At 43.6% G+C, this 14,551-nt stretch overlaps 2 protein-coding genes across 3 annotated transcripts in view; one reads left to right on the top strand and one right to left on the bottom strand.

The window, feature by feature from the left end:
• Nucleotides 1-6,277, bottom strand: part of LOC111672894 (mechanosensitive cation channel TMEM63B-like) — a 24,625-nt gene extending 18,348 nt beyond the window's left edge. Inside the window, exon 1 of one of the 2 annotated variants that reach the window (XM_023430473.2) lies at nucleotides 5,939-6,277. The gene's annotated coding sequence lies outside the window, so the exon portion shown is untranslated. The remainder of the gene's footprint in view (nucleotides 1-5,938) is intronic. The other variant, XM_087169660.1, reaches the window with a different exon arrangement.
• A 2,671-nt stretch (nucleotides 6,278-8,948) lies between these two features.
• Nucleotides 8,949-14,551, top strand: part of LOC111672886 (3-oxo-5-alpha-steroid 4-dehydrogenase 2-like) — an 8,036-nt gene continuing 2,433 nt past the window's right edge. The window contains exons 1-4 of the mRNA XM_087169655.1: nucleotides 8,949-9,387; nucleotides 11,920-12,083; nucleotides 13,856-13,957; nucleotides 14,318-14,357. Coding sequence (XP_087025781.1) covers nucleotides 9,101-9,387; nucleotides 11,920-12,083; nucleotides 13,856-13,957; nucleotides 14,318-14,357 — 593 coding nt within the window. The 5' untranslated portion in view covers nucleotides 8,949-9,100. The remainder of the gene's footprint in view (nucleotides 9,388-11,919; nucleotides 12,084-13,855; nucleotides 13,958-14,317; nucleotides 14,358-14,551) is intronic.

Genomic DNA, 14,551 nt, shown 5'->3' with positions numbered 1-14,551 from the left:
CCCCACCTCTCACCCACCCCCACCTCCACCCTTCAACAAGCACCACCACAGTGACCAACTCATTGACTGACTGTTAGCCCTGTTAGCTTAGCCCGTGTTTAGAACAACTGTTAGCCGTATTAGCTTAGCCCTGGTCAATTGTTAGCCATGTTTCTCTGTTTTCTGTGTTAGTTAGTTTCAGTTTGTTGCACCTGTGGCCACACCCATCAGTGATGTCACCAGTCCTGGAGAACGCCCGTACACCACTGCAGCCAGGTGAGAAGGGGGACCGCTGCAGGTCAGCAAAGACCAGATTCACTCTTTAAACATCTGAACCTCCTCCCTGACCTGTGTCACTGCTGCAGCTCCACCTGCGCACAACCTGCAGTGACTGACTTCCTGTTGTCTCAACCTGCACACACCTGTCCCAATGTATCTGACACACTGTCCATCACCTGAAGGAAACAGGTCCGAGGACTGGAGCAGAATTCTTCATATCCAGACTCTGAGACAGAAACCAGAGGGAAACCTGAGAGTGGTGTCCTGCAAACCCCACTCAGGACAGACGTCACACCTTCAGCCGGAGAACAGGTGAATCATCAGGATGTAGGTGTGTGTATTTACTGTAGCTGCAGGTGGCGCTGACAGGTTTTACACTGTTGTTCCTGTTGGTTCTGTGTAGAACGTGTGCAGTGATGATCTGGAATATTCCACCAGTTCAGCCTCATTCAGAGAACCCCCCCCTCCCCTCTGTGCTGTTGTCATGGTGCAGCAGCAGCAGCATGACTCATCTGAAGCCTCGAGTCTCAGAGCTGCAGACACACTGCAGCACACGCACACACGCACGCACGCACGCACGCACGCACGCACGCACGCACGCACGCACGCACACCTTGATTAGAACACGTGTGTCCTTAGACCTGTTCTGTTAGGGCTGGTTGGACCACTCTCATCCTCATTAGCTTAGCCCTGGTTTAGAACAACTGTTAGCCCTGTTAGCTTAGCCCTGGTCTACAACTGTTAGCCCTGTTAGCTTAGCCCTGGTCTACAACTGTTAGCCCTGTTAGCTTAGCCCTGGTCTACAACTGTTAGCCCTGTTAGCTTAGCCCTGGTCTACAACTGTTAGCCAGAACAAAGCTTCTTTAAGGGTTTGTCTAGATTCAGTGACCCCCCTTCTCCCTCCTCCCTCCTGAAGTCTGCAGCACAAAGATAACAGCTGAGTGTGTGTGTCACTGATATCTGCTCAGAGTGTGTGTGTCCGTTTACAGTGGAGACCGACAGGAAGTTAGTGAGGAGAGAGACCGCATGGTCAAACTGTGGACGTCGGGTCAGAGAATATATTTACTGCAGACTGTGACATCATCAGCTGATTTTATGCTCCACTGTGACATCAGCAGCTCGGTGAAAACAGCTGACTCAAGATCAGCGGCCTCTTCACCCCCAGCGTGATGTCAGTGACGCTCTTATCAGTCGACCTCACACGTCCCTCAGTCTGAACTCAGGCTGGACTAAAGCCTTTTATTCTGAAAAGTCAGTGAATCTTTCAGATAAAATGTCCAGCAGCAAAAAGCAGAAGCAGAAAGTAGAACTGGACCTCAGTGACATCACTGTGACATCACTGTGATATCACTAGAAAGAAGTCGTGACACCTGGAGCTATGACGGTGTGAGACGAGGTGAATCATTTGTTCTCAACACGTTTCTTTTTTAAGGTCGTATTTCATTCTTTCTTTGAGTTATTTTACTCAATCTTATTTTATTTAAAAAGTCATGAAACACCTGAGTGGCGCCCAGCAAAGCGCTCACCTGTCACATGATCGTCTGCTAGTGAGTGATTCTCATGTGATCAGATTTTTCAGGATGAGTCTGGATGTTCAGCTTCAAACGAGATCAAATTACTTCAAACCAGCTTAGAGGTGACAAACTTTACACAGGCAGCAACTGTAGAGAGAGGGGGAGGGGCTTAATGGTGTTCACCAGGTGAGAACCTGTGTTGTTTAAAGTTTCCTCCATGTTTTAAACGCTGTAAAAAATCCTCTGCTGTGATTCAAATTGTGTTTAACATCTACTCTTACTTCCTGATTGAGAAATGTGGTTCAGGCCTTGAGCCCCGCCCACCACCTGCTGGCTCCAGGTGGACAGGTGAAAGAGCAGAGAGTATGAAGATGGTGAGAGGAGGAAACATCACAGAGACTCAGTGAGACCCAGACTCAGAGGAGGAGTCTGAGACCAGAACCAGAGACTAGCAGACGGGTCAGAACCGTTAGCATAGTTAGCATTTTCTCAGAATGGTTAACATAGTTAGCATCTTTCAGAGCGGTTAGCTAGTTAGCATCTTGTCAGAACAGTTAGCGTAGTTAGCATCTTCTCTGATACAGTGTTAGCAGTTGTGCTAATGCTAACTCTCTCTCTCTCTGTACTGACAAGGTTTCAGGTGTATTTAGCCCCGCCCCCACAAGTTGACAGGATTGGTACCTTAGGTTTTGAAACCCTGGCCGACAATAAATAAATAAAGCAGACAGGCAGGCAGCAGGAAAAATAACTTCCAGAGGTCAGTGAAGGCAGCGCTGCCTTAGAGTCCACTCTCAAGTGTCAGATTTCAGAGCTTCAGCCACAAATAACCACAACACTGAGACACCACAGAGTTTTATTTTGAAGAATCAGTTGCGTTCAGGAAATATAGATTTTTTTTTGATTGACATGAGTTTTAATCCTGAAACTGAAACGATTTTTATTTGAATCATCTTGTTGAGAAACATAAAGTCTTAGAGAAACTTTGTCTGAAACAAAATATGTTTTAAATCTAATAAAGGGATTTAAATCAGGAACCATGTGGTTACAGAAGATTATAGATGTGACCAGACTTTTGAGGTAATAATCTTCTTTAATGGCAGATTATTTCCTCAGTTAATCAGTTCATCATTTAATCGACATCATGGTCAGTAGAAAGAGATTAAGTTACTGAGACAGAAAATACAGAAAAGCTTCATCTTCTTTATCTCTGAGGCTGAAACTGAAACTTTACTGAGATAATCAATCGATTATCAAAATAGTTGCTGATTATTTTTGTCGTGACAAATCGATTCTTCGAAGCATCGCAGTGCAGTTTTTATTCCTCTGATCCGGGTCTAAGCCAAAACCAGGTTCAACTACAGTCGTTGTGATACTGATCTAAAATACTGGATCAGGTTTCTGCGAGTACGTGAGTCTGTGCATCGATCTGATTCCACGTGACTTATTAATAGTTTAATAGAGACTTAGTTTCACACCTGGATAAAACAGCAGCAACTACTGAGGTAAACAGTGTGATATTAGCCGTTAGCAAAACATTAGCAATTCGACAAAATGTTCCAACGTGTTCAGTCTGTAACTCCTGCCTCTCAATCAAAACATTTACAACAGACGACAGATGATGTCATGAAGTAGCGTGGGATCATGGGAGTTGTAGTTTGGATTCCTTCAGTGTCAGTGGGTCAGGTGACTCTAACCGTTAAAAACATCTAAAGTCAGAGTCTGAGCGACGCTGTGCGGAGGACAGAGACTCAGGGAAGAGCTGCAGCTGAGGCTGATGCTGACCTGTGTTCTGACTGTTTCTCTGATCGCTCATGAAGCAGACGTTCAGCAGGTTTTTACCAGCAGCTGAACGATCCACAGAGGAGTCCTCCTCTCCACAACAAACACACCAGGGGATTAAACCAGGAGAAACTCTGAATAAAACAGTTTGACTTTAGACATCAGAGATTCAGCCAGGCTCCTCAGAGACAGGACGTCTCCAGCAGCTGCAGCTGATAAAGATCCAGACGTCCCACGACTAAAATCATCTGCTTCAAACAACCAGCTGAAAACACCCAGGTGGAAAAAGTGTCTGTGACTTAAAACCAGATAAAAGTCAATGCTGAGCTTCTGTCAGACAAACACACTGACACATGACCATAGAGGATATGATGTCATCAACAGGCTAACTCAGGTCTAAGACCAGTGTTACCATGGTAACAAGACACAGGAAAACATGGCTCATATATGTGTTTTGCTGACATTGTTATGGAGAGAGCAAAGAGTTTTTCTTCTTATTGTTTTACTCTTTGCTGAATTTTCAAAATAAAACATCCTGTAACTGTTGAATTCTTCCTAAAGACAAACATGTTCTGCTGAAGGTAAAAGAGCTCAGTGGTTGGATGTGATTCCTTGGTCGGCCATTTTTTTTTTAATATTGAAAAAAGTCTTAATTTACCCAGAATTCATTGCACCACAGTCCAGTTTAATACAGTCAAGAATTAAAGTGCTTTGTTCAACAGTCTGTCTGAAGTCTGTGTGAAACCAGGATCACGTCCTCAGACTGTCTCCTGAATCCACCTGGACTTCAAACTGAACCAGGTGAAGGTGTGTTCTCTAATCCTCTAGTGTGTGTGTGTGTGTGTGTGTGTGTGTGTGTGTGTGTGTGTGTGTAGCTGAAAGGTTATTGTGTTTTTATAGATGTTTTATGTTGTGTTCTGTGTATGAGATGAGTTTTAGATATAAACTGACTTGATTCGTTCTCTACTAAATTGTTCTAATCAACAATTAACTAATTAATTAATCACGTTTTAATTGATCATTAATGAGAAGATGATGATTGTTTTCTCTGGATGTCACTAAAGACATTTTCATCAGAATGAACTGAAGATCTTTGTGTTTTGAACCAAATATTTTAAAAACGTTTTTCTCTACTTTCTGGTGTTTTACGGACTAAATGATTTTAATTATTTACATTAATATTGAACCCACTGATTAATGATTAATGTCAAAGTCTCCTCTGACAGATCTGGGTCAAATGTACAGCTGCACATCACTGATTCATGTCAGGGTGATTCTTGATTCTTTATTCTGTGAAATGTCAGAATAAAAGTCCAAACATTTCATGTGGAACCTGAGGATTTAGTGTCCATCGACTAATCGATTGATTGATTATTTTCAGCAGTGAGGCTCTTTTATTGACTCAGTCATGAAGTGACAGATTCATCTGATGAAACCATCCTGACAGAATTCCTCATCTCTTTTTATTTATGATTCATGTTGCACATTCTACATATTTGAATTATTTTTACATTCTATCAGAATATTTTTCACATTTGTAAATATTTTATTGTTAAATGTTTCTATTCATATTGAAGTTCTCTGTCTGCACGTGGTCTTATCTTTATATTTGTTCTTCTTCTGTTTATTGTTTTGAACCAGAACAAATTCCTCTCGTGAAAACCTGCTGGAGAACAAACCTGGTTCTGATCCTGGTTCTGGTTCTGATCTTGTGCATTCACACAGGCTCATGAGATGACCCTGAACACTGAGGAGTTTTCCTCGGAGACTTGGTCCTGGAGGTCTAACAGACGGACCCGGGTCCTGACCCGGTTCATGTCTCAGGGGCTGTGACTCAGGACATTTTATTTTGCTCGGGTCTTTCCTGGATGGAGCCGCGGCCCTGCTGCACCTGCAGTCCGGCCTCAACCACACCACCTGCCGCACCGAACATCCGCTGCCCGTCCGGACCCAATGTCACAGAAAACACCGAATATCAGACATGAGACCTGGACACGGAGACACGGAGACACGGGGACACGGGGACACGGAGCCGTTCAAACCGTAATAAAGCGCGTCAGAAGCGGTAAAGAGGCTCCGGTCAGTCAGAGGGGAAATCACATTACAGCAGCAGACAGACAGACGGACAGCTCGGTGTGTCCTCTGCGCACACATTATATAACACAACACCCCCACCCCCCCAAAAAACACCGGAGCCGTACGGAGGCTGGATGGATGCTGTCCGGGTGGAAACACCGAGCAGCAGCGGCGGACAGGCCGCCGGTGAGGCTGCAGCAGCGGCCTGCCCGCCGCTAATCAACCCGCTGAGCAGATCAAACAAAGCCGCCTTATGATAAACCGGAGAATAAAGCCCGTAATAAATAAACCAATTAGAATAAAGCCGGTACCTGACCATCCGAACCCAAGTCCTTCTCCTCTGCTCCGGTAAATCAACAAATTTCACCGCAGAAAACGAGCCGTTAAATCCTCACAAATCCACCGCCGCCCCGGCCGCGTCCTGCCGCAGCGCCGCCATCCGAGAAACAAGCGTCATCCAGGCCCGACCGAGTCACACCACCGCCGGGGTCACACGGAGAGTCCTGCCGCAACACCGCGTCTCTGCGCCGGCAGTTGAGTCCGCTGCGGGCCGCTGCTCCTCCGCCGGGTGTCGGTGGTAAAATGGAGGCGGTCTCTCCGGGAATAGAAACAGAGCTGAGCTGCTGCTGCTGCCGCTGCTGCTGGGAGGAGGAGGAGGAGACGGTGCCGCTCCACCGAGCCACCGACAGGGGGCGCCAACACCTTCACAATAAGAGTCCATCTGTCTGTGTTGTCTAACAGTAGAATAGTAGACTGATGGTGGTACTGATAATACAGTAAAAAAATAATAATATGAAATAAAACCGTAAAATATTATAAAAACAATAATATTCATCCATGAAATTAGTGTTCAGACATTTAAAAATATAATAAAATATAAATATATATAATATAAAGAGTATCAAATAAATAATATTAGAAAAAAATCTATATTTAAAATATATTTTTGTACAATATTTACATACAATTTTAATATAAAGTACAATAATAATAATAATTATCATTATTATTATTATTATTATTATTATGTGTGTAACTGCAATAATCCTTATGCTTATGCTGCTACTTTTCTTTTACATATTTATAACATATTTTTAATATCAATCATACATAATATATTACTATACTATATTATTTACCTATTATTTATCTTTTTGTATTTTTTCAGTATTTGATCATTTAATTTTGCATATATTTTGTATTGTCACTTTGCTGCTGTAACACTGTAAATTTCCTCACTGTGGGACTAATAAAGGAATATCTTATCTTAATGATGAAATACAAGATCTCTTATAATGGGGAAATATTATTAAATTAGTAATACCTTTCTATGGAATGTCACAGAAATGTTCAAATAATAATTGTTCATATAATAATTAAAATAATAAACTAAAAATATGATAATTACAATATTATTAAAATATATTAGCATAATTTTTGTTAAAAAAGAAATGTTAAAATAAGATACAATCATATTTTTTTTAAAATATTGCGTGAGGTGAATTACATATTTTATCACGTGATATTAAATTGTGATAATTACATCAACAGATCAGAATGATTTGTCAGAAACAATGGAGATAAAAGCTGCTGCAAAATAACCAGAAAACAAAGATGATGAATAAAAGTTTAAATGATAAAGATTCTAGATCAACATCACGCTCAGTGATTCATATGAAGCTTCTAGCTCGACATGAGTCCTCTGGTCTCTGCAGCAGTGCTGGTGTCAGACCAGCAGAGGGCAGCATTCACTTTAAATAAATAATAATAATAATAATAATACTAAGACTAAACTTACGGTTGGGGCGCCCCAGAAGCTGAACTGGTAGAGCGCTGCCACTCAGGCCCAGTCCTGACCCACGGTCCTCTGTCACTCTCTCACTGTCCTGTCTGAGAAAAGGCAAAAACTGCCCAAAAGGAAAGACTAGAATTACAGTTGTGGTCGTCTGCCAGACTAAATTCATGTTACATCCCTGTTTATTCAGAGTCATATGAAATATTAACCATAACCTTTGACTTTTGACCCCCAAAATCTAATCAGTTCGTCCTTGAGTCCTGGCGAATTTTTTTAACCAAATTTGAAGAAGTGTCGTCGAGGTGTTGCTGAGGTGCTGAGACGGACAACCTGAGAACAAAATGGCCGCCGCTCTGACTTTCACCGGGCGGAGGAATGAAAGCTGAACTGAGAGGAGCAGCAGGACAACAGTGTGTCCATCCTCAGGTCAGAGGTCACTGATGGTCTGATGAGGATGAACATGATGTGAATCACATGCTGTGACCTTCATGGTCTCCATCATCATCATCATCATCATCATCATCACATGAGGGACCATGTTGATGAAAACTCCTCCTTTAATCCTTGAAGTGTGTGTGAGCTGAGGATCATGTTGCTGCAGCAAACAGGAAGTGATTTATCTCCATATAAAACTAGACTCTCCTCCTCCTCCACTGAGGCGAGGTCAAAGGTCACATCCTGTTCATCCAGAGTCAGATCAAATATTAGCCACTGCTGTGAAGTCTTCAGTCATGGCTAACAGGTGTTTTGTGAGGTCACACTGACTTTGACCTTTAACCTTTGACCACCAAAGTCAAATCAGTTCGTCCTTGAGTCCAGGTGAATGTTCTGTCGAGGTGTTTCTGAGACATCGTGACCACGAGAACGAGACAAGAATCTCTGCAACGTCACGAGTGAAATCTCTCAAGGATGAAGTGATTACATGTTGAAGGTCAAAGGTCGATGACCTCACAGGACACATTAGCCATTACTGAAGACTTCACAGCAGTGAAAATATTTGATCTGATTCTGGATAAACAGAGTTCACAGGTGAATGTAAAGTGTGTGTGTGTGTGTGTGTGTGTGTGGGGGGGGGGGGGGGGGGGTAGAGTACCTCATGGTTCATGTCATGTGATCATGTGAGAGGAGGTGCAGCAGCTACACATGGAGTCAATGCATGAACAAACCTGCTGCTGCAGAACATCTGGAATCTCAGGAATGTCTCTGTCTCTCTCTCTGTCTGTCTGTCTCTCTCTCTCTCTCTCTGTCTCTCTCTCTCTCTGTCTCTCTCTCTGTCTGTCTGTCTCTCTGTCTCTCTCTCTGTCTCTCTCTCTGTCTCTCTCTCTGTCTCTCTCTCTCTGTCTCTCCCTCTCTTTGTCTCTCTCTCTGTCTCTCTCTCTCTCTGTCTCTCTCTCTCTCTCTCTCTGTCTCTCTCTGTCTCTCTCTCCCTCTCTCTCTCTCTCTCTCTCTCTGTCTCTCTCTCTGTCTCTCTCTCTCTCTTCTTCAGTGTCTGATCCAGATGTTCTGCCAAAGAAAGTTGTTCTTATTAACGTGTTATAAATGATTTATAAAGTGATGAAACAACTTTAACTTTCTGTGTTAAATGTGACACTTGTCTTCCCTCCCTCTCGGGTGTGACGTCACTCCTGTCTGACTTCCGAGGCGAGCCGCTCGCAGCATCAGTTTTCAGTCCGGGCCGATGGAGTGCCACGAGAGCGTCGTTTCCTACCTGAGCTGGGCTCTGATCGCCGGGGGCGTGGTCTTCCTGTGGCACCAGACCCGGAGGCAGGTGCGGTACGGCCGCTACGTGCCGGCGGAGTCCCGCTGCTTCCCGGCCAGACTGTGCTGGTTCCTCCAGGAAGTCCCGGCCTTCCTGCTGCCGCTGCTGCTGCTGCTGCTGACGGACGAGCCGCCCCGCGGGCCGGGGAGCACCGGGACCGGGAGGACGCTGCTGCTCTGCACCTTCATGCTGCACTACTTCCACAGGTCAGAGGTCAAAGGTGATCCCCTCCACACACAGAGAGCACGAGACCAGTGAAGCTTCGCTCAGTGAAGAGTTTAAACAGGGACGTTTGAGGAGAGAAACAACATTAACTTACACAGCAGGACATGCATGTGATGAACACATGATCATCATGTTTATGTATGTGTGTTAACCCTGTACTTTAATAATTCGCTTGTTCACACTTTATTATACACAATATTTATAAGCTGTTATAACACAACCATTTATAAACACATCATCATTTATTGATGAGTTACTAACAGGCTCCTGTTACCAGGTAACCTTAATGAGTAGTAAGCATTAACTTGATCCTGCCAAATAGTGAGGCTGCATCCATGGAAAGACTGTGTTATAACTGGTTTATAATTGTTTATTTATGATTTATAAAGTGTTAACAACCTCTTTATAAACCATTCATAAATCCTTTATAAGGTAGTGTTGTTGTGGTACCCAGTGAGGTCATGTTTGTATCGCAGTAAGTTTCCTCCAGTGTGACTTCAGTCCACTTCACTTCCTCATAAACACGAGCGAATGATGGTGTGTGAAGCGTCCGAACGCTTCCTCTGACTGTGAGTCTGAACTGCAACAACACAACATCTCATATAATGATCTCACATCTCAGAATGAAAAACAGACGCTGCAGAGAAACAGCAGGAAATAGAACAACCCAGGTTAACCAGTAAACCAACCCAACCCAGGTTAACCAGTAAACCAACCCAGCCCAGGTTAACCAGTAAACCAACCCAACCCAGGTTAACCAGTAAACCAGAGATATAGAACATATGAACCATGTGTGTGAAATTTTGTCACAATTTCTGTGTGAAGTCTTGAGTAAAAGCTAAAAAGGGTTTTGTGAGGTCACCATGACCTTTGACCTTTGACCACCAAAATCTAATCAGTTCATCCTTGAGTCCAGGTGAGTGTTTGTGCCAAATTTGAAGAAGTTCCTTCAAGGTGTTTCTTAGATTGACCCATCGTGTCCACGAGAATGAGACAGATGGAAAACCTGAAGATAAAATGGCTGCCGCTCTGACCATGTGGTAAATACTTTTCTGTCACATGAAGTGACACAGAAGAATAAGAAATGTTGATAGTCATGTAAAGTAAACTGACATGTCTGCACTTTGTGCTCTACATTAGTGTCTGACTTATTTACATGTGATGTGGAGCTTCAGCTCGACTCGTCCACTTACAGGAACAGGGACGCCATTGTGCTGAAACATCCCAGTTAATGACAGCAGTGTGACAGTGATGACAGTGACTTCCTGTTTGTCAGTCAACAATCATTTTTCTGTTAGTCCAACTGGACTCAAATGTCTCGCTTCAACCCCTTTCATCCACCCCGTCCTCCTGACATGGACTCTGTCTCTCTTTGTGTCACGCTGAAACACAGCGGAGTTCAAACCCAAACTAACTCATGTAGTGTAACTACCTCACAGTCCTCTGGGTTCATTTGTTCAGATTGATCCCAGCCAGCAGCTGGTTAGCTTAGCTTAGCACAAAGACCTGAAACCACAGATAAATTATAAGAACTGGACACTGGACACTGACTTCCAAGATGGCGCCGAAAACCGCTTGTTGAGCTCATAAACCAAAACAAGTTGTGTATCTTGTGGGTGTGGCTCCAGAGTGTGCGGCTCGCTGCACATGCTCAGTGGTGTTTCTCCTGTTGGTCCTTTGAGACGTGTCAGTGAAAACAGCGCCTCAGTACACAGGTGAATTTCACTGAGTAATGTCTTATAGTTTGTTCACTTGGTAAATGATTGAGCTTCTACAGGTTCTGGTCTGAGCTGTAGTCCACAGGTTCTCTGTGTTGGGTGGTCTGTCATGGTATCACCATGACCCTAAACACCAGTTTCCTCCGGGGAAGATTAACATGAACGCACCCTCAACTCAGAAAGTCAGCAAAACTTTTGCTTTGTTAGCACGAAGTCATATGGGACCTGTTAGCGTTAGCCTCAGTCTGTTAGCATGAAGTCATATGGGACCTGTTAGCGTTAGCCTCAGTCTGTTAGCATGAAGTCATATGGGACCTGTTAGCGTTAGCCTCAGTCTGTTAGCATGAAGTCATATGGGACCTGTTAGCGTTAGCCTCAGTCTGTTAGCATGAAGTCATATGGGACCTGTTAGCGTTAGCCTCAGTCTGTTAGCATGAAGTCATATGGGACCTGTTAGCGTTAGCCTCAGTCTGTTAGCATGAGCACCAGGGCTGGAGGAGCGAAGGAGCTGTACTTCCTCAAGTACAAATGTGAGCTCCTTGTTCTTTTAGTGTTTCAATTTCATGCGGCGCTTCAGATTGATGGTAATCTTCTCTGCAGCACTTTCATCGCTTGTGATCTGGATTATTGTAATTTTCTTTACCTTGTATCAACTGCAGCTCCAGCTCCAGTGTGTGACCCTCGGCTGGTGCGACCGAGACAAACAGAGTTTAAGGTGGTTGCATGCAGCCGTGTCGGGGTAAGAAGATCCACACAAACATGACGAACAGGTTGTGACGTGATTCTGTTTTTCAGGAGTTTTATCTACTCCTTCCTGACCAGAGGTCGGCCCGTCCCCCTGTTCGTCCTGCTCTGCGCCGCCATCTTCTGCTCTATCAATGGCTTCCTGCAGGGACACCACCTGCTGCACTGTGCCCAGTTTGAAGACACCTGGCTGACCAAAGCTCGCCTGGCTGCAGGTGAGTCACAACGACATGAAGCGTGACCTCCATCTTATGTTTGAATTGTATTTTAATCGTCTTCTACACAGAAACAAATTCTGTAGCTCCATCAATAAATAAATAAATAATTGAGGGAGTAGCCGCTTTGAGTGACAGGTGGGTGCAGTCGCAGTTAGCTAGCTGCTAGTTGTCAGTGTTTGTGGTTGTTGGTTCTCCATGTAAATATCAGACAGATCATGTGACTTGTTTTTAACGGACTAACAGAACATGAGGAAGTCCAAGCTCCTGTTTTTAATCAACAGGTGTCAGTGTCTGCACTCACCATACCTGGCTGTTAGCTTAGCTCGTCAGTGTTGTGCATGAACGTGTTCAATGAGCAGCATTCATTGAACACGTTCATACTTTCAGTGAATGCTGTACTGAACAAATCAGTTTACAAATGATGAATTTGAATGTGAGCGTGTGTTCACGTTTTACGACAGTTTCACGACACGCCGCATGGCGTCTCCATAGACACGGCCCGGCTTGGCTGGTGTTGGCGGTACAGGCGGTACAAACGCATCTGCTACTGCTGAAGCCAGTTCCTTTGAGCATCTGAAGCAGTTTCTGAACAAACAAGTGAAGACTCGGATTATATTTGTATACGAATTTAAATGTAACTAATGTCTGTGATTCTTCAGTGGTGTTCAATACTTCATTTAGTTTGGGAGCAGCAATGATTTGGGGCTGTGATGGAAGGTAGAAGAAGGTTCTATTGAAACAGAATATCGGCCTTTATTTATTTTTTAAAAAACGGAACAAATGAACGTGAACAAGTTCATTTTCATCCGTATGAACTGGCACAACACTGTAGCTTGTTAACTAGCTTATTGGCTAGCAAATAAATTAATCTTTGGTAAGCTTTTGAGTAAGACACCCAGCTATGCTAACGATGCTAATGAGAGCATATGCTTGCCACAGTTATTAAACCAGCTCCACACAGGCCCCTCCTCTTTGACCATTTTTGGATTAGCTGGGAGTTAGGGGCGGAGTCAGACACTGCCACGATGGCTCACTCAGAAACTGTGGGTGACATCACACAGGCGACGTCCATCTTTTCCAGATTCACACTAAAAATCAAACACATCTGAAATCTAAATGAACAACTCTCACTCTGCTCATGTGTTTTCATTGCTGTTGGTGGTGGTTACACAAGTAACCTTAGCTCCAAGCTCTACAAACCTCCATCAGGTGTTTAACCTGTTCAGTTACTAAAAGTACATCCTCCTCTGTCAGCCAATCATAACAGGGGAGGCAACGGGTGAAACACATCAGGGTGGGGCACATGATCACAGGAGCAGGGAAAACAAAGACAGGAAGTAAAATAACCAACAGATTCATAAGGAAGAAATTTCAAAATAAAACAGGAAATATGGTTGTGACAAAATTGGGAATTAGTGTTGTTGAAATTTACATTCACTATATATACAGCATATATATGTATACATATATATATATATATATATATGTGTATATATATATATATATATATATATATATACACACATATATATGTATATATATATATGTATATATATACATATATATATATATATGTATATACACATATATATACATATATATGTGTGTATATATATATATATATATATATACACACATATATATGTATATACACACATATATATGTATATATATATGTGTGTATATATACATATATATGTGTATATACATATATATATATGTATATATATGTATATATATACATGTCTGAACGCTCTCTTTGTTCGTAGGTTTTCTTCTGTTTGTCGTTGGAATGATCATCAACATCCACAGCGACCACGTCCTGCGCAGCCTGAGAAAACCTGGAGAGATCACCTACAGGATCCCCCGAGGTACGACACACCCTGATCCACATCAGACCCTGACCCACATCAGACCTGACCCACATCAGACCCTGACCCACATCAGACCCTGATCCACATCACACCCTGATCCACATCAGACCCTGATCCACATCAGACCTGATCCACATCAGACCCTGACCCACATCAGACCCTGATCCACATCACACCCTGATCCACATCAGACCCTGATCTACATCAGACCTGATCCACATCAGACCCTGATCCACATCAGACCCTGACCCACATCAGACCTGACCCACATCAGATCTGATCCACATCAGATCCTGATCCACATCAGATCCTGATCCACATCAGATCTGATCCACATCAGATCCTGATCCACATCAGACCCTGACCCACATCAGACCCTGACCCACATCAGATCCTGACCCACATCAGACCCTGATTCACATCAGACCCTGATCCACATCAGACCCTGACCCACATCAGACCCTGACCCACATCAGACCCTGACCCACATCAGATCCTGATCCACATCAGATCCTGATCCACATCAGACCCTGACCCACATCAGATCCTGACCCACATCAGACCCTGATTCACATCAGACCCTGATCCACA

This window comes from Seriola lalandi, unplaced genomic scaffold (assembly GCF_002814215.2).
Source record: "Seriola lalandi dorsalis isolate HSWRI2012SDOR001 ecotype SW California unplaced genomic scaffold, Sedor1 jcf7180002054905, whole genome shotgun sequence".
Classification (NCBI taxonomy): domain Eukaryota; kingdom Metazoa; phylum Chordata; class Actinopteri; order Carangiformes; family Carangidae; genus Seriola; species Seriola lalandi.
The sequence above is the reverse complement of the archived record's forward strand: the minus strand, read 5'-3'. Positions and strand labels throughout refer to the sequence as shown.